General features: G+C 39.1%; 1 protein-coding gene across 1 annotated transcript; it reads right to left on the reverse strand.

The window, feature by feature from the left end:
- Window positions 1–4135: 4135 nt before the first annotated feature.
- On the reverse strand, window positions 4136–5183 carry LOC122900696 (olfactory receptor 56-like). Its single transcript, XM_044239563.1, has one exon. The coding sequence runs from the start codon at window positions 5081–5083 to the stop codon at window positions 4136–4138; it is 948 nt and encodes a 315-aa protein (XP_044095498.1). The 5' UTR covers window positions 5084–5183.
- Between the last annotated feature and the right edge of the window lie 15023 nt (window positions 5184–20206).

The following is a 20206-nucleotide window of genomic DNA, read 5'->3' on the forward strand; positions in this document are numbered from 1 at the left end:
GTCCATAGTCTCTCTTGGTTCACCTCCCCTTCCAATTTACCCAAATGTTTTTCTGGGGTATCTCTTCATGTCTCCTATTCTGAATGACAGCTTTGGTTAGGGTACCTTTGTAGTAGTTTCCCGTTCAGCACTGTGAACATATCGTGCCTCTCCCTAATGGCTTTTTAAAAGTTTCTTTTGAAAAATCTTCTGCTAGCCTTATTTTATCTTGTGCATTGCCGACTTCTTTTGTCTTTCTACTTTAACATTTTTTTTAGTCACTCTATTTTGCCACTTTAATTACAATATGTCTAGGTGTGGGTCTCTTTTATTGATTTTGTGGGGAGTTCTCTATGCCTTCTAGATCTGGATATCTGTTCCTCCCCTAGATTAGGGAAGTTTCAGCTACTATTTTTCCAGATAAAATTTCTGTCCCCTTTTCTCTCTTCTCTCCCTCCTCCTCCCCCACCCCCTCCTCCTCCTTCTCTTCCACCTCCTCCTTCTTCTTCTTCCTGAACTCCTCTAATATGAATGTTATCGCATTTGATGGAATCACTGAATTCCCTAAGTCTATTCTCATTTTCATGATTCTTTTTTCTCTTTTGTTCAGCCTGATTATGTTCCATTAGTCTGTCTTCTAGGTCACTAACTCATTCCTTTGCTTCTACTATCCCGTTCTTCATTTCCTCAAACATTCTCTCTCTCTCTTTTTTTGGTGCACCTTTTCTCTGCTGTGTTATTCCGTATCTGTGTTAAGAGCCTCACTCATATCTTCCTCCATTTTCTCATATCCAGTGACTATCCTTATGATCATTGCTTTAAATTCCCTATTAGGCATGTTATTTATATCTGTTTTGCTTAGCTTGCTGGCTGTGGCCTTGTCTTGTTCTTTCATTTGGAATAATTTTCTCTTGTCTCATTTTGTTTGTCTCTCTGCATCTGTGTCTATGTTTAAGAAGTTAGCTATGTCTCCTGCTCTTGAATGTGGCAATCGTATGAAGAAGAGCTCCTGAAGTGTGTTGCTCATGCCATGCTTGTGTCTGAGTTGTTTTTCCTTTCAGATGACTGAAAGGAAAAACCCACCCATGCAGTGGCCTGTACTGATTCTCTGCCTGTTACAGACTGTGTTTGCTTCTGTGGTGTTAGTGGGACACAGGCAGATCAGCTCTCAGGGGGAATGCCCAGTGAATAACTTGGGAGTAGGACAGTAGTGTGTTGGCAAAATTTGTCGTGTCACTAGTCTTATGCAAATTGCCCTGAAGTGTGGTGTGGCTGGGAGCATGAGGCTCAGTGAAATACCCAAGGATGCGTGGGTGAAGTCTGGTCCATGCATGAGTGGTTGAGGGCATGTGGCTAGGCTCAATCCTGCCCCTGGGTGCTGCACCTGGTAACAGTTGTGCACCTAGCAGCTTGGCAGGAGGCATGATGGTGGATGGTAGTGCATGGCTGGATGGCATGTATAGCACCTTTAACAAAATTTGCCCTGAGCCCTGGTTTGAGGCTACAGGTGTTTGTGTAGCCCTGCCTCCTGCAAGTTGCTCTATATTTAAGCTGAGTGCCAGGGCAGGAAAATGGCACCTGCAACTTCCCTCATTTTCAAAGAATTCCCTCAATATGCTCCAAAATCAATATGAACAATCTGTCTCCTATTTGCCTCCAGCATTGTGTGTCTGCAGTTGGGTGTCTCTTTGAGGGCAGCAACCCAGCTCCCATTGGCCCTCTCCGCTCACCCAGTGCTGGGTGACTTTTCAAGCTCCAGGTTCCATGTCCCACTGGTTTTACAAACCCATGGAATTCTGTCCCTCCGGTTTTTAAAGCCAAACGTTGTGGGGATTAGTCTTCTCTGTGTGAGCTTTCTGGTGCAAGGGCACATTTCTTTTCCTGCCTTTTCCACAAGTGCAGGCTTCTCCTTCCTAGGGGCAGCCTGCTTCCATTTCTGACCTTCCTAAATCTTTCAGATGCAGCTTCTTCTCTATATTTAGTTGTTTACTTTGTTCCGTCAGTCTTTAATCACTTTCCCTTTTATTGCCTTGTACATGGATGATATCTTGTGCACATGGGACAGGTGAGCTCAGCGTCCTTCCACACCACCATTGTTCCAAGCTCTAATTGAAGATGGCCCATTTTCTTACATCATCTACAAAATGAAATGGATTAGTGACCTAAATTTAAGACCTGGAACCATAAAACTCCTTTAAAAGATCCCTAGACAGTAATTTCTTTGACATTGACTTTAGCAATATTTTTCTGGATATGTCTTCTCGGGCAAGGGAAACAAAACCAAAATTACACTATTAAGACTATATCAAACTAAAAAGCACAGTGAAGCCAACTCACTGAATGGGAGAAGATATTTGTAAATGTTATGTTCAATAGGAAGTTGATATCAAAGATATGTAAAGAACTCATACAACCCAATGCCAGAAAATTCCAGTTGAAAAAATAAGCTGAAGACCTGAAAAGACATTTTTCTGAAGAAGACATTCAGGCGACCAGCAGACATATAAGAGGATGCTCAACGTCACTAATCATGAGGGAAATGCAAATAAAAACCACTGCTATGAGATATCACCTCACCTCATCCAAAATGGCTGGTAATAAAAAAAGAAAAATAACAAGTGTTGGTGAGGATGAGAAAGAAGAACTTGTACACTATTAGTAGGAATGCAAATTGGTGTAGCTACTATGGAAAACAGTATAGAGGCTCTTCAAAAAATTAAAGATAGAATTACCATAATATGATCCAGTAAATTCCATTGCTCTGGGTATTTCTCCCCCAAAATGAAAACACCAATTCAAGGAGATATATGCACTTTTATGTTTATTTCAGCATTATTTACAATATCCAAAATACAAAAGCAACTTTAATGTTCATTGATAAATGAATGGACAAAGAAGAGTGGTGTATATATATGCACAATGCAATATTAGCCATAAAAAAGAATGAAATTTTGCCATTCCTGACCACCTAGATGGACCTAGAGTATTTTGCTAAGTGAAATAAGTCAGACAGAGAAGACAAATACCATGTAATTTTGCTGATATTTGGAATTCAGAAAGCAGAACAAATGAACAAAGTGAACCAAAACAACGTACAACTCATAAATACAGAGAACAAAATGGTGATTGCCAGAGGGGATGGGAGAGGAATAGGCAACATAGGTGAAGGTGGATTAGGAGATACAAACTTCTAGTTGTAACACGAATAACTCACTAAGATGAAAAGCACAGCATAGGAAATATAGTCAATAATATTGCAATAACTTTCTATGGGGACAGACAATAACCCTACTCACTGTGGTGGGCATTTTGTAATGTATATAATTGTCTAATCACTGTGTTGTAAACCTAAAATGACATAATTTTATGTCATTATATTTCAGATTAAAAGAAAAATAATTTAAAAATAAAATATGTCACATAGAAAGTAATTAATAGATTTTATATACAAACTTGATAGTATTTTCCTCTGATTGGTCAGAATATGGGCTTTTTCCTCTGATTGGTCAGAATATGGGCTTTTCCCCCCTCTTTCATTGTATTTTTTGAAAATTTCTGGAGTAAGTAATCATATTATTAATAAATATTTTTTTCAGACCTGAAAAAAATTTGCTAAGTTGTAAGTAATGGGCAACTAGCAGAATCTGCAATGAAGCCAGGAAATCAGAGAGTTTTGAGATGGTTCATGGAAGAGTGGCATTTCAATAGATGTACATGAGTGACAGAGGTAATACCAAGCTGTGTCTAAAAAATGATGACTCATGAAATCATACAAAAAGTCCAAGGCTGAATAAACCAAAATGATGCATGTCTGAGTGTACTGATGATGAGTGTAGACCATGAGGTTAAAAAGGAACATTAGGACCATGTTATCTAGGAGGATATCTTAAATCATGTGAAGTTTGTTTATATATATATGCCTCGGTCATTTTTCAGAATTTGATTTATAGGAACTAATAGTTTAAGTAATACTGTTAAATAGGAGCTCCCTACCCCATTTTAGTATAGTACACATTACTTAAAATTTGAAAGGAAGGAAGTATAACTTTTGTAATATGGGTTGAAAATTGAAATCTAGAGTTTAGTTTTTCATAATAGCATTAACATTAACTAGGAGAACAATAAAGAATCTGGGTGTTTAAAGAAACAAGTGACATCATCTTTTCTGTTTAAACATCAGATTTCTCCACAGAACCTTCCTTAGAGCCCCCAACACCTCCTTGTTCCTCAGGCTGTAGATGAGGGGGTTAAGCATGGGGGTAATGATTACATCAAACACAAAGAGATGCTGGTCCACTTCTGAGGGGAGAGAGGAACGTGGAGTTGTGTAGATAATCATGGCTGGACCAAAGTAGAGACTTACCACACCAAGGTGGGAGGAGCAGGTAGCTAGAGCTTTGTTTTTGCCCTCAGGGGAGTTCATGTGGAGAACAGCGAAATAGATGAGGATGTAGGAAGTCACGATAAGTCCAAAAGGGATAAGAAGGAAAGCAATGCTCGACACTAACACCACTTTCTCATAGGTTGAAGTGTCCTCACAGGAGAGCTTCAGAAGGGCCATTACCTCACAGAAGAAATGGTGAATTTTTCTGGAGCCACAAGTAGAGAAGTGCATTGCATAAATAGTGTGCATTAAGGAGATGAGCACACCCCCAGCCCATGAGCCAGTGGCCATTTGCATACAGACTCGGGGTGTCATGATAGCCGGATATCTGAGGGGGCTACAGATGGCCAAATAGCGGTCAAAGGCCATGAGAGTCAGAAGAACACATTCAGCCACTCCTAGCATCAAGTATAGAAAGATTTGGACTCCACAGCCAATGTGAGAGATAAACCTATGTCCAGAAAAGAAGTTGGCAGCCATCTTGGGGATAGTGGTGGAGATTAACATTAGGTCCATGAGGGAGAGCTGACTGAGCAGGAAGTACATGGGAGTGTGGAGGCAAGCATGACCCCAGATCAGCAGGGCCAGGATGGAATTTCCTGTGATGGCCACCCCAAGACTCAGAAGTACAATGGAGATGAGGAGTTTAGGATGCTGGGAGTCAGAGAAAAAGCCAAGGAGAATGAAATCTGTGGTGACAGATGCATTTCCTTGCTCCATGCCTTAGTCTACTGGTTTGATCTGGAGGATCATGGAAGAAAAACATAGAGTGTTACTGCTCTTCTAGTATAAATGCACTACTGATTTAAATCTACTCTGGAAACCTGCATAATTACTGAGCAAATCCAAATATGTTGCAATATATTTAACTTTTTTTTTTTTTTTGGCTCAGTTGAGTGGTTGAGCGGCTGCCTTCGGCTCAGGTCATAATCCCGGCATCCTAGGACTGAGTCCCACATCGGGCTCCTTGCTCAGCAGGAAGCCTGCTTCTTCCTCTGTCTCTGCCTGCCACTCTGTCTGCCTGTGCTCACTCTCTCTGACCAAAAAAAAAAAAAAAAAAAAAAAAAAAAAAAAAAAAGCAATACATTTAATCTATCAATCTGCAGCCAATGTTTTAAATATTCATGATATGTATTGAATAACGTGACATGTTTTGGAAAAAAAAAAAACTTGTCCTGTTAGAACGTCTTCCTTTAAAAACACATACGTCTCAGGGAAACAAGGATTTCATTTATGTTTATACACAAAGAGTGTAACTATCTTGCTGAGACAAATTACTGACTGGTAGCTGATAGGTTTTGTACCATTATAATCTGTGTAACAATAAACACAATTGATCTATGTAACAATCAACAATATAATCTGTCCTGGGCTCTCATCATTCACCAAGTTCTCATGCAACTACTAAATGATCAGTGAGGGTTTTATTGTATTTTTAAAAAAGACTTTATTCATTTAAGAGAGTGACAGTGCCAGCAGGGGGAGAGGCAGAGAGAGAATTCCCTATTTATTCCCCTTCCAGGGGCTAAAGCCCTGGACCCTGGGATCATGACCTGAGCTGAAGGCAGATGCTTAATGGACTGAACCACTCAGGCACCCAGAGCTATGAGGGTTTAAACATACATCTAGGAGTTTCTTTCTAAAGTGCCTTGAAGATATTACCACATATAGAGTATCACAAATTATTTCTAACCCTTATGTCTCCCCACTGGAGCCTAGGACAATGACTTCTTTCATTTGTGTTCTACCTGGTCATTACATGTGTCCATTTTTGTCACCTTCTGAGGAGTCTCAATTCTTCAACATTTTCCTTTGTATTCTGCGGCTCATTAAGTCAGACATTAGGCTGTTTACAATAAAGCCTTTCGGTTGATGATTTTGGTGAAGTTGGTGCTGCACACTCACAGCCAACCCAGGGTATCTCTGCTGGTGCATGAAGCAGAGATTAAATACAGCGCTGTGCCATGAGATCTCTGGGGAGTGTTTTGTTTCTGTACTGTTCCAATAGATAATTAGCTCAGGTTTTAGGGGGTATGACTGAATTCATTGGGAAGAAAAATCACCCAATCCTCTCTTCTGCATCATGGTGGTTAAGGAGAAAAGCAAAATTTAAACCCAGACTTACCGTTTACTACCTGCATGATCTGGGCAGTTTCCAGGAACTCCCTCATTTCTGTTTCCTCATTTACAACTGGACGTAACAATAACCTTCACATAGGGTTATTGTCAGTTAAAAGAAACAATTCATGTGAAGGTGTGAACAATATACCTCACCTGTCCACAATTGGGTTATGATGAATTTTCGAAAGTCTAGTGTATCAGAAAATAGCTAATATTAATCTAACCTGAATTAACCGAGATTTCACAAGTAACAGATGATTTTGGTTCATGAAAGTAAACAAAAAATGTTACCATTTCATATACTAAGACATAATCAGATCAGACTAAGGGTCTTATGACATGGATAACCTAGGGAAGGAACCTGTATTTGGGGGGAGAGAGCCTGACTGATAGGTGATGGACAGGACGCACCAATATTCAGTAACTTTAGTGGAAATCCTTTCCTTTTATCCACTTTATCACAAACTGTCACCAGCTGCTGGAAGTCACTTTGAATCCACGTGGGTCTAATTCTTCATGTTTGTACCAGTTCCAGGACATAAAGTTGTTTAAGATTTTCCTTATTCCTCTAAAATGCTTATAAATCATTTAATGCTTTATAAATTTTTATTTTCTATTTAAATTCAATTAGCCAACATATGATACATTGGTTTTAGATGTAATGGTCAATGATTCATCAGTTTTTTATTACACCCAATTCTCATTACATCACATACCCTCCTTAATGCCCATTGCCCATTTATCCCCTTCCCCTAAACCCCTCCCCTTCTGTAACCCTCAGTTGTTTCCCACAGTCAAAAGAGTTTCTCATAGTTTATCTCCATCTCTGATTTTTTTCCCTTTCAATTTTCCCTCTCTTCCACCTATGATCCTCTGCACTATTCCTTATATTCCACATATGAGTGAAACCATGTGATAATTGTCTTTCTCTGATTAATTACTTCACTCAGCATAATCCCCTCCATTCCAGCCATGTCAATGTAAATGGTAAGTGGTCATCCTTGATGGATGAATAATATTCCATGTTAAATATGAATCACATCTTCTTTATCCATTCTTCTGTAGAAGGATATCTCAGCTCCTTCCACAGTTTTGTTATTGTGGATATTGCTACTATGAACATTGGAGGGCATGTGTCCTTCTTTTCACTACATTTGTATCTTTGGGGTAAATACCCCGTAGTGCAATTGTTAGGTCGTAGGGTAGCTCTATATTTTACTTCTTTAGGAACCTCCATACTGTTTTCCAGAGTAGCTGTACCAGCTTGCATTCCCACCAACAGTGTAAGAAGTTTCCCATTTCTCCACATCCTTGCCAAAATTTGTTGTTCCTTGTCTTGTTAACTTTAGCTATTCTGACTGGGATGAGGTTGTATCTCATTATGGTTTTGATTTGTATTTCCCTGATGACAAGTGATGTGGAGCGTTTCCTCATGTGTCTGTTAGCCATTTGTATATCTTCCCTGGAGAAGTGTCTGTTCATGTCTTCTGCCCAATTCTTAACTGGACTGTTTGTTTTTTGGGTGTTAAGTTTGAGAAGTTCATTATAGATCTTGGATGCTATCCCTTTATCTGATACATCATTTGCAAATATCTTTTCCAATTCTATACCTTGCCTTTTAGTTTTGTTCACTGGTTCTTTTGTTGTACAGAAGTTTCTATCTTGATGAAATCCCAATAGTGCATTTTTTTAAAGATTTTATTTATTTATTTGACAGACAGAGATCACAAGTAGGCAGAGAAGCAGGCAGAGAGAGAGGAAGGGAAGCAGGCTCCCTGCTGAGCAGAGAGCCCGATGCGGGGCTCAACCCCAGGACCCTGAGACCATGACCTGAGCTGAAGGCAGAAGCTTAACCCACTGAGTCACCCAGGCGCCCCTCCAGTAGTTCATTTTTGCTTTTGTTTCCCTTGCCTTTGGAGACCGGTCTTGCAAGAAGTTTATGTGTCCAAGGTCAAAAAGTTACTGACCACATTCTGCTCTAGGATTTTGATGGATTCCTCTCTCACATTTAGGTCTTTCACCCATTTTGAGTTCGTCTTTGTGTGTGGTGTAAGGGAATGGTTCAGTTTCATTCTTCTGAATGTGGCTGTCTAATTTTCCAGCACCATTTATTGAAAAGGCTGTCTTTTTCATTGGATAGTCTTTCCTGATTGTCAAAGATTAGTTGTCCATAGAGTTGAGGGTCCACTTCTGGGCTCTTTATTCTGATCTATTGACCTGTCTGTTTTCGAGCCAGCACCATGCTCTTTTGATGCTCACAACTTTGTAATATAGATTGAAGTCAGGCATTTTGATACCCCCAGCTTTGGTTTTCTTTTTCACATGCCTCTGGCAATTCAGGGTGCTTTCCAGTTCCATACAAATTTTAGGATTTTTTGTTCTAGCTCTGTGAAAAATGCTGATGGCATTTCCATAGGGATTGCACTGAATGTGTAGATTGCTCTGGGCAGCAAAGATATTTTAACAATGTTTATTCTTCCAATCCATGAGCATGGAATGTTTTTCCATATCTTTCTGTCTTCCTCAATTTCTTTCATAAGTGTTCTGTAGTTTCCAGAGTATAGATCCTTTACATCTTTGGTTGGGTTTATTCCTGGCTATCTTATGGTTTCTGGTGCGATTGTAAATGGGATCAATTCCTTAATTTCTCTTTCTTAAGTCTCATTGTTAGTGTAAGAAATGCAAGTGGTTTATGTACATTGATCTTGTATCCTGCCATGAGCTGAATTGCTATATGAGTGGTAACTATTTTATGGATGGAGTCTTTTGGGTTTTCCATATGAAGAATCATTTTATCAGTGAAGAGAGAGAGGGTTTGATTTCTTCTTTTCCAGTTTGAACCCCTTTTATTTCTTTTTGTTGTCTGATTGCTGAAGCTAGGACTTCTAGTACCAAGTTTAACAAAAGTGGTGAGAGTGTGCATCCTGTCATGTTCCTGACCTTAAGGGAAAACTTTCAGTTTTTCCCCATTGAGAATGATATTTGCTGTGAGTTTTTCATAGATGGCTTTTATTATATTGAGGTATGTTCCCTCTATTCCTATACTTTGAAGAGTTTTAATCAGAAAAGGATGCTGTATTTTGTCAAATGATTTTTTGCATCAATTGAGGGGGTTATATGGTCTTTTTTTTATTAATGTATTCTATCACATTGATTGACTTGTGAATGTTGAACCACTGTTGCATACCAGGAATAAATCACACCTGGTCATGGTGAATAATCCTCTTAATATACTGTTGGATCCTATTGGCTAGTATCTTGGTGAGAATTTTTGCATCCATGTTCATCAAGGATATTGGACAGTATTCTTCTTTTGAATGGGGTCTTTGTCTGGTTTGGGGATTAAGGTAATGTGACCGCTTAGAAGGAGTTTGGAAATTTTCCTTCTATTTCTGTTTTTTGGAACAGCTTCAGTAGAATAAGTATGATTTCTTCTTTAAATATTTGTCAGGATTCCTCTGATTCCTCCAGAAAGCCCTCTGGCCCCGGACTCTTGTTTTTTGGGGAGGTTTTTGATTGCTGCTTCAATTTCCTTGCTGGATATTGGTCTGTTCAGATTGCCTATTTCTTCCTGTTTCCGTTTTAGCTTATAAGTTTCTAGGAAGGAATCCATTTCTTCCAGGTTTCTTAATTTGTGGGCATATAGCTGCTCATTATATGTTCTAACAATTGTGCCTGTTTGGGTTCTAGTTTTCATCTCTCCCCTTTACATTCATGATTTTATTAATTTGGGTCCTTTCTCTTTTCTTTTGGATAAGTCTGACCAGAGGTTTATTAATCTCATTAATTCTTTCAAAGAATCAGATTCTGGTTTATTTTTTTTTTTTTTGGTCTCTTTTACTGTTCTTCTGGTTTCTATTTCATTGATTTCTGCTCTAAACTTTATTATTTCTCTTCTCCTGCTTGGTTTAGGCTTTATTGGCTGTTCTCTCTCCAGCTCCTTTAGGTGTAAGGTTAGCTTGTGCATTTGGGATTTTTCTAATTTTTGAGAGAGGCTTTGATTCCTATGTACTTCCCTCTTAGGACTGCTTATGAAGTATCTCATAGATTTTGAACCAATGTGTTTTCATTCTCATTAGTTTCAATGAATTGTTTATGTTTTTCTTTAATTTCTTGTTGACCATTCATTCTTTAGCAGGTTGCCTTCTAACTTCCAAGTGTTTGAATTCCTTCCAAATTTCTTCTTGTGAATGAGTTTCAGTTTAAAAGCATTGTGGTATGAATGTGTATCCAGGGAATAATCTCAGTCTTTTGGTATGTGTTGAGACCTGATTTGTGACCAAGTATGTGATCTATTCTGGAGAAAGTTCCATGTGCATTTGAGGAGAATGAGTATTCTGTTGTTTTAGGGTGGAATGTTCTGTATATATCTATGAAGTCCATCTGGTCCAATGTGCCATTCAAAGCTCTTGTTTCTTTGTTGATTTTCTGCTTAGATGATCTGTTTATTGCTGAGAGTGGCATGTGAGGGTCTCTTACAATTAATGTATTCTTATCAATATGATTATTTTGGTTAACAGTTGACTTATGTAGATGGCTGCTCTCATGTTGGGGGCATAGATACTTAAAATTGTTAGATTTTCTTGTAGGATAGACCCTTTAAGTTTGATATAGTGTTCCTTTACATTTCTTAATACAGTTTTTGGTTTAAAAATCCAATTTGTCCGATATAAGAATTGCTACCCCAGCTTTATTTTGAGGCCTGTTTGCATGATAGATTTCTCCATCCCTTCACTTTCAATCTGGAGGTGTCTTTAGGTTCAAAATGAGTCTTTTGTTGGCAGCATATGAATGAGTCCTATCTTTTTTATCCAATCTGAAACCTGGTGCCATTTCATGGGAGCATTTAGGCTATTCACATTGGGAGTAATTATTGAAAGATATGAATTTAGTGCCATCATACTGCCTGTAAAGTCCCTGTTTCTGTAGATTGTCTCTATTACTTTCTGGTCTATATTACTCTTTGGGTCTTTCTTCTTTTATAGAATTCCCCTTAAAATTTCTTGCAATTCTTGGTGGTCACATATTCTTTCAGTTTCTGCCAGTACTGGAAGCTCTTTGTCTCTCCTTCTGTTCTGAGTGACAGCCTTGCTGGATAGAGTACCTTTGGCTGCATGTTATTCTCATTTAATACCCTGAATATGGCTTGCCAGACCTTTCTGGCTTTCCAGGTCTCAGTGGACAGGTCTGATGTTATTCTGATGTTCCTCCTTCCATATGTAAGAAATTTCTTTCCTCTAGTCTCCCTCAGGATAACTTACTTGGTTCTAAGATTTCCAAGTTTTCTTTAATATGCTGGGGTGTTGGTCTGCCATTATTGATCTCGGGAGGAGTCCTCTCTACCTCTTGGACATGAATGCTTATTTCCTACCCCAGATTAGGGAAGTGCCCAGCTATGATTTGCTCAATTATACCTTCTTGTCCTCTCTCTCTCTCTCCACCCACTCAGGGATCCCAATAATTCTAACATTGGAATGTTTCATGGCATCTTTGATATCTCTAAGTCTGGTCTTATGGGCTTCTAACTGTTTATCCCTATCTTCCTAGGCTTCCTTCCTTTCTAGCAGCTTTTCTTCTAGATCCCTAATTCATTCTTCTGCCTCATTTACCCTGGCTGTTAAGAGTATTCAGTTAAAACTGTATCTCTTTTACAGCATTTTAAAGTTCAGGCTGATTAGCTCTCATTTCTGTCCTTAGATTCTACATTGTTACTATTGCTTTTTTTTTTTAAGCCTAGCTATTGACTTCATGATTGCTATCCTGAAGTCTATCTCTGACATCTTGCTTATATCAATCCATTAGGTCTGTGGCAGAGGCCACTGTCTTTGTTGGGTTTTCCTCCTTCTAGTCATTCTGTTGAAGGATGGTTGTGGTAATGTACAGAGTCCAATATATCAACTACGACCAAAGCACAATACATCCTAGGAAAATCTGGAGTGGTCAGAAGATATTGCTAAGAATACAAAGCCAAAATGAAGCACAAAAAGTTAATTTATAAAATTTTCAAAAGAGATTTAAAAAATTAAAAATTACCCCCAAAAGGAGGGGGTGAGAGGAAGGGGGGTATAATCTCTCAGTGTGGACTAAGTAGGGTATTTCAGTTGTTTCCGGGTGTATTTTGTTGTGTATGTTAGAGGAAACTACCTCCCAAAATTACAGGGAAAGTAAAACTTGTATATAAAGGTAATATTGGATAGGGGAAAAAGGACTACATTGAAGCACATATCTTTAAAATATATATAGGTGTGTGAAAGTACAAGTTAAAAAGCTACTATGAAATGTAAGTTGATATATTAAACATCTGATTGAAATGAGAAAAAGGTAAAAAGAAAAAACAAAGAAGCATAAGAGAAAGAATAAAAAGAAAAAGAGAGTTGTATCTGAAAAATACACAAGCCATGAGGCAACATCTGGAGCTCAATACACTATTTTCCCCTGGTGTGGGGGTTTTAGAGTTTTACAGGGACCCTAGAATTGTCCTTCTCTTGTTCTTCCAGCCTGTTTCCTGGGAGACGGGTCATATCTTTATCTTTATTATATCTTTATCTTACTGATTCTCAGGCAACCCTGCTTGGGCAGAGTTGGCCTGTCCTATTGGGGGTCTGGGTTCTATGGAAACTGACTTTGAGCTTTTGTTCTCCGGTGGTTTTCCTCACCTCTTCTGAGGGTTAGAGCAAAAATGGATGCACCCAAACCTCAGTCCCAGAGCAGAGAAATAGCAGCCTGTTGTCTTCACTAAACCGTCCAGGACACACGGTCTCCGTTTCTGTGTGCATCGCTGAAAACCGCAACCTCCCGCAGTGCATGCTCATGGTGACTCTTTCAGAGGTCATCCCTTGAACCTGGGTGTATGACTGCCCTTTGTGCTTCCAAACCCACAAGCTGCCATGGGCTTGCACACACACACACACACACACACACACACACACACACACACACACCACAGCTCCTGGATCCTGTCTGAGCACTTCTCTAAAGGCCTTTCCCAGCTGCTACTGCTTTGTGAGCTTTTGCCTGGTCCTCAGAACAGGACATGTCTGTACTCTGGTGTTGTATCACTTTCTAGAAGCCAGCTTATGGATGTTCCCTCCACCCCTCTGTTTATCTTCTGATATCTCCCCACAGATTCACGACTCTGCACATCCTGCTTTGCAAAAAGCAGTCACTTTTCTGCATGTAGAGATCCAAATATACATCTTACAGCCTAGGCTGATTTTTTGGGTGTTCAGAATGGTTTGGTAGATACCCGGCTAAATTCAGCAGACCAGTTGAAAAAGGCCCCCATTCCTCTACCATCTTGCCTCTCTCCTCTACATAGTGGGTTTTTGTTTAAACTCTATAATCAGAAGGTGCTGAGACTGTTTTTGATGGCCTGGTGCATGATCACGTGTCAGGTGTTACAGATAGAACGATCCCTCTTCAGGATGTTTATATAATAAATCTTATGTTTTGTAAACATCTTAAAATTTGAAAACATTTACTGACAGAAAAATTGAGATAAAACTACAGATATACTTTTTCTTCCACACATGCATAGCCTCTTCCAGCACCAGTATCCTCTACTGGAGTAACACACCTGTTACAATCGATTAACAGACATTGGCACATCATAATCACCCAAAGTTCAGAGTTAACTTTTTTTTTAAAGATTTTATTTATTTATTTGACAGAGAGAGATCACAAGCAGGCAGAGAGAGAGAGAAGGAAGCAGGCTCCCGGCTGAGCAGAGAGCCCGATGCGGGGCTCGATCCCAGGACCCTGCGATCATGACCTGAGCCGAAGGCAGCGGCTTAACCCACTGAGCCACCCAGGCACCCCCAGAGTTAACTTTTTGTTCCCTCATCGTGTGACACGTTTTGTGGGCTTGGAGAAATGCATACTTGATTGTATTCACTATTATAGAATAATACAGAGTAACCCCATTGTCCTAAAATTCCACTGTATTCCAAATATTAATTCCTTTCTCTTCTTGTAAGCTGTGGCCATCAACAATCTTTTTTTTTGGGATTTTTATTTTAATATTTTTATATAAATTTTTTTCCTTTTTCATACATTTTAAAATTTTTATTTATTTATTTATTTATTTATTTTCAGCATAACCGTATCATTATTTTTTTATAGTAGCTTTATTGAAAATAAGCAAAAGTTGGAAACAGTTCCTACCTCTCTTTTTTTTCAATTTATTTATTTTCAGAAAAACATTATTCATTATTTTTTCACCACACCCAGTGCTCCATGCAATCCATGCCCTCTATAATACTCATAACCTGGAACCCTGACCTCCCACCCCCCTGCTATATCAAACCCCTCAGATTGATTGATGATTCACCCCTGATTCCAATCTACCCCAACCCCCTTCAATCTAACTCCCCATGTCCTCCATGCTTTTTGTTATGCTCCACAAATAAGTGAAACCATATGATAATTGACTCTCTCTACTCGACTTATTTCACTCAGCATAATCTCTTCCAGTCCCATCCATGTTGCTACAAAAGTTGGGTATTTGTCCTTTCTGAGGGAGGCATAATACTCCATAGTTTATATGGACCACATCTTCCTTATCCATTCATCCGTTGAAGGGCATCTTGGTTCTTTCCATAGTTTGGCGCCCGTGGCCATTGCTGCTATAAACATTGGGGTACAGATGGCCCTTCTTTTCACGACATCTGTATCTTTGAGGTAAATAACCAGGAGTGCAATGGCAGGGTCATAGGGAAGTTCTATTTTTAATTTCTTGAGGAATCTGAACACTGTTCTCCAAAGAGGCTGCACCAACTTGCATTCCCATCAACAGTGGAAGAGGGTTTCCATTTCTCCACATTCCCTCCAACACATGTTGTTTCCTGTCTTGCTATTTGGCCATTCTAACTGGTGTAAGGTGATATCTCAATGTAGTTTTAATTTTAATCTCCCTGATGGCTAGTGATGATGAATATTTTTTCATGTGTCTGCTAGCCATTTGTATGTCTTTATTGGAGAAGTGTCTGTCCATATCTTCTGCCCATTTTTTAAAATTTTTTTTAAATTTTATTTATTTTCATCATAACAGTATCATTATTTTTTCACCACACCCAGTGCTCCATACAATCTGTGCCCTCTATAATACCCACCACCTGGTACCCCGTCCTCCCACCACCCCGCCACGTCAAACCCCTCAGATTGTTTTTCAGAGTCTATAGTCTCTCGTGATTCACCTCACCTTCCAATTTACCCCAACCCCCTTCTCTCTAACTCCCTATGTCCTCCTTGCTTTTTGTTATACTCCACAAATAAGTGAAACCATATGATAATTGACTCTCTCTGCTTGACTTATTTCACTCAGCACAATCTCTTCCAGTCCTGTCCATGTTGCTACAAAGTTGGGTATTCATCCTTTCTGATGGAGGCATAATACTCCATAGTCTATATAGACCACATCTTCCTTATCCATTCATCCGTTGAAGGGCATCTTAGTTCTTTCCATAGTTTGGCGACTGTGGCCATTGCTGCTATAAACATTGGGGTACAGATGGCCCTTCTTTTCACGACATCTGTGTCTTTGGGGTAAATACCCAGGAGTGAAATGGCAGGGTCATAGGGAAGTTCTATTTTTAATTTCTTGAGGAATCTCCACACTGTTCTCCAAAGAGGCTGCACCAACTTGCATTCCCACCAACAGTGGAAGAGGGTTCCCCTTTCTCCACATCCTCTCCAACACATGTTGTTTCCTGTCTTGCTATTTGGCCATTCTAACTGGTGTAAGGTGGTATCTCAATGTAGTTTTAATTTGAATCTCCCTGAACACTAGTGATGATGAACACTTTTTCATGTGTCTGATAGCCATTTGTATGTCTTTATTGGAGAAATGTCTGTCCATATCTTCTGCCCATTTTTTGATATGATCGTCTGTTTTGTGTGTGTTGAGTTTGAGGAGTTCATTATAGACCCTGGATATCAACCTTTTGTCTGTACTGTCATTTGCAAATATCTTCTCCCGTTCCGTGGGTTGTCTCTTTGTTTTCTTGACTGTTTCCTTTGCTGTGCAGAAGCTTTTGATTTTGATGAAGTTCCAAAAGTTCATCTTCGCTTTTGTTTCCTTTCCCTTTGGAGACATATCTTGAAAGAAGTTGCTGTGGCTGATATCAAAGAGATTACTGCCTATGTTCTCCTCTAGGATTCTGATGGATTCCTGTCTCACGTTGAGGTCTTTTATCCATTTTGAATTTATCTTTGTGTACGGTGTAAGAGAATGGTCGAGTTCATTCTTCTACATATAGCTGCCCAGTTTTCCCAGCACCATTAATTGAAGAGACTGTCTTTTTTCCACTGTATATTTTTTCCTGTTTTGTCGAAGATTATTTGACCATAGAGTTGAGGGTCCATATCTGGGCTCTCTACTCTGTTCCACTGGTCTATGTGTCTATTTTTATGCCGGTACCATGCTGTCTTGGTGATCACAGCTTTGTAGTAAAGCTTGAAATCAGGTACCGTCATGCCCCCCGTTTTATTTTTGTTTTTCAACATTTCCTTAGCGATTCGGGGTCTCTTCTGATTCCATACAAATTTTAGGATTATTTGCTCCAGCTCTTTGAAGAATGCCGGTGGAATTTTGATCGGAATGGCATTGAAAGTATATATTGCTCTAGGTAGTATAGACATTTTAACAATGTTTATTCTTCTGATCCAAGAGCATGGAATGGTCTTCCACCTTTTTGTGTCTTCTTCAATTTCTTTCATGAGTGTTCTGTAGTTCCTCAAGAACTGATCCTTTACCCCTTTGGTTAGGTTTATTCCCAGGTATCTTATGGTTCTTGGTGCTATAGTAAATGGAATCGATTCTCTAATTTCCCTTTCTGTATTTTCATTGTTAGTGTATAAGAAAGCCACTGATCTGTACATTGACTTTGTATCCTGCCACGTTGCTGAATTTCTGTATGAGTTCTAGTAGTTTGGGGGTGGAGTCTTTTGGGTTTTCCATATAAAGAATCATGTCATCTGCAAATAGAGAGAGCTTGACTTCTTCATTACCAATTTGGATACCTTTTATTTCCCTTTGTTGTCTGATTGCTGTTGCTAGGACTTCTAATACTATGTTGAACAAGAGTGGTGAGAGTGGGCATCCTTGTCTTGTTCCTGATCTCAATGGGAAGGCTGCAAGCTTTTTCCCATTGAGGATGATATTTGCTGTGGGTCTTTCATAGAGAGATTTGATGAAGTTCAGGAATGTTCCCTCTATCCTTATACTTTGAAGCATTTTAATCAGGAATGGATGCTGGATTTTGTCAAATGCTTTTTCTGCATCAATTGAGAGGACTATGTGGTTCTTTACTCTTCTCTTATTAATTTGTTCTATCACATTGATTGATTTGAGAATGTTGAACCATCCTTGTAGCCCAGGGATGAATCCCACCTGGTCATGGTGGATAATCTTTTTAATGTGCTGTTGGATCCTGTTGGCTAGGATCTTGTTGAGAATCTTAGCATCCATATTCATCAGTGATATTGGTTTGAAATTCTCCTTTTTGGTAGGGTCTTTGCCTGGTTTGGGGATCAGGGTAATGCTGGCTTCATAGAAAGAGTCTGGAAGTTTTCCTTCTGCTTCAATTTTTTGAAACAGCTTCAGGAGAATAGGTGTTATTTCTTCTTTGAAAGTTTGGTAGAATTCCTCAGGGAATCCGCCAGGTCCTGGGCTTTTGTTTTTTGGGAGGTTTTTGAACACCGCTTCAATCTTGTTACTAGATATTGGTCTATTCAGGTTGTCAATTTCTTCCTGACTCAATTTTGGGAGTTTATAGTTTTCCAGGAATGCATCCATTTCATCTAGGTTGCTTAGCTTATTGGCATATAACTGTTGATAATAACTTCTGATGATTGTTTCTACTTCCTTGGTGTTCGTTGTGAAATCTCCCTTTTCTTTTTTTTTCCCAATTTATTTATTTTCAGAAAAACAGTATTCATTATTTTTTCACCACACCCAGTGCTCCATGCAAGCTGTGCCCCCTATAATACCCACCACCTGGTACCCCAACTCCCTTTTCATTCATAATTTTATGTATTTGAGCTTTCTCTCTTTTCTTTTGGATTAGTGTGGCCAATGGTTTATCGATCTTATTGATTCTTTCAAAAAACCAGCTTCTAGTTTCATTGATATGTTCTACTGTATCTCTGATTTCTACCTCATCTATCTCAGCTCTAATCTTGATGATTTCCCTTCTTATGTGTGGAGTTGGTTTGATTTGTTGTTGATCCTCCAGTTCTTTAAGGTGTAGAGACAGCTGCTGTGTTCTGGATTTTTCTTTTTGAGAGAGGCTTGGATGGTTATGTATTTCCCCCTTAGGACAGCCTTTGCTGTATCCCATAGATTTTGGATCGAAGTGTCTTCATTGTCATTGGTTTCCATGAATTGTTTCAGTTCTTCCTTGATCTCTTGGTTGATCCAAGCATTCTTAAGCAAGTTGGTCTTTAGCTTCCAGGTGTTTGAGTTCCTTCAGAACTTTTCCTTGTGATTGAGCTCCAGTTTCAAAGCATTGTGATCTGAGAATATGCAGGGAATCATCTCAGTCTTTTGGTATTGGTTGAGTCCTGATTTGTGACCCAGTATGTGGTATATTCTGGAGAAAGTTCCATGTACACTTGAGAAGAATGAGTATTCTGTTTTTTTAGGGTGGAATGTTCTGTATATATCTATGAGGTCCATCTGGTCCAATGTGTCATTCAATGCTCTTGTTTCTTTATTGATTTTCTGCTTCGATGATCTGTCTATTTCTGAGAAAGGTGTGTTAAGATCTCCAACGATTAGTGTATTCATATCAATATGATTCTTTATCTTGATTAACAATTTTCTTATGTAATTGGCTGCTCGCATATTGGGGGCATAGATATTTAGATCTATATGTTAGATCATCTTGGTGGATAGTCCCTTTAAGAATGATATAGTGTCCTTCTGTATCTCTGACTACAGTCTTTGGTCTGAAAAGACTAGTTTTAAAATCTAATTTGTCTGATATGAGAATCGCTACCCCAGCCTTTTTTTGAGGCTCATTGGCATGAAAGATGCTTCTCCATCCCTTCACTTTCAGTCTGGGTGTATCTTTAGGTTCAAAATGGGTCTCTTGTAGACAACATATGGATGGGTCCTGTCGTTTTATCCAATCTGCAACCCTGTGCCATTTTATGGGCACATTTAGGCCATTCACATTGAGGGTGATTATTGATAGATACGTTTTTATTGACATCGAGTTATCTTTGAAGTCTTTCTCTCTGTAGATTGTCTCTCTATTTCTGTTCAATGCTATTCTTGGGCTCTTTCTTCCTTTAAAGAAGGCCCCTTAATATTTCCTGCAGTATCAGCTTGGTGATTGCATAGTCTTTTAAGCCTTGCCAGTCTTGGAAACTCTTTATCTCTCCATCCATTTTGAATGTCAGTCTTGCTGGATAAAGTATTCTTGGCTGCATGTTCTTCTCATTCAGTGCCCTGAATATATCTTGCCAGCCCTTTCTGGCTTTCCAAGTCTCTGTGGACAGGTTTGACGTTATTCTGATGGGCTTTTCTCTGTACGTGAGTACTTCTTTGTCCTAGCTGCTTTCAAAAGTTTCTGCCTACAATTATAATTCTTCATTCTTACTAATAGGTGTCTTGAGGACTTTGGAGAATTTGTAATCTTGGGGGGAAACCTTTCGGCCTCTAGTACATAATGCTGGTTCCATTCATGAGATTTGGAAAACTTTCATGAAGGACTTGTT

Source organism: Neovison vison, chromosome 1 (genome assembly GCF_020171115.1).
Source record: "Neovison vison isolate M4711 chromosome 1, ASM_NN_V1, whole genome shotgun sequence".
Taxonomy (NCBI): Eukaryota; Metazoa; Chordata; class Mammalia; order Carnivora; family Mustelidae; genus Neogale; species Neogale vison.

Bases quoted from the DNA above. Each gene is read 5' to 3' on its own strand.
- LOC122900696 (XM_044239563.1), bottom strand. From the start codon at position 5,083: ATGGAGCAAGGAAATGCATCTGTCACCACAGATTTCATTCTCCTTGGC.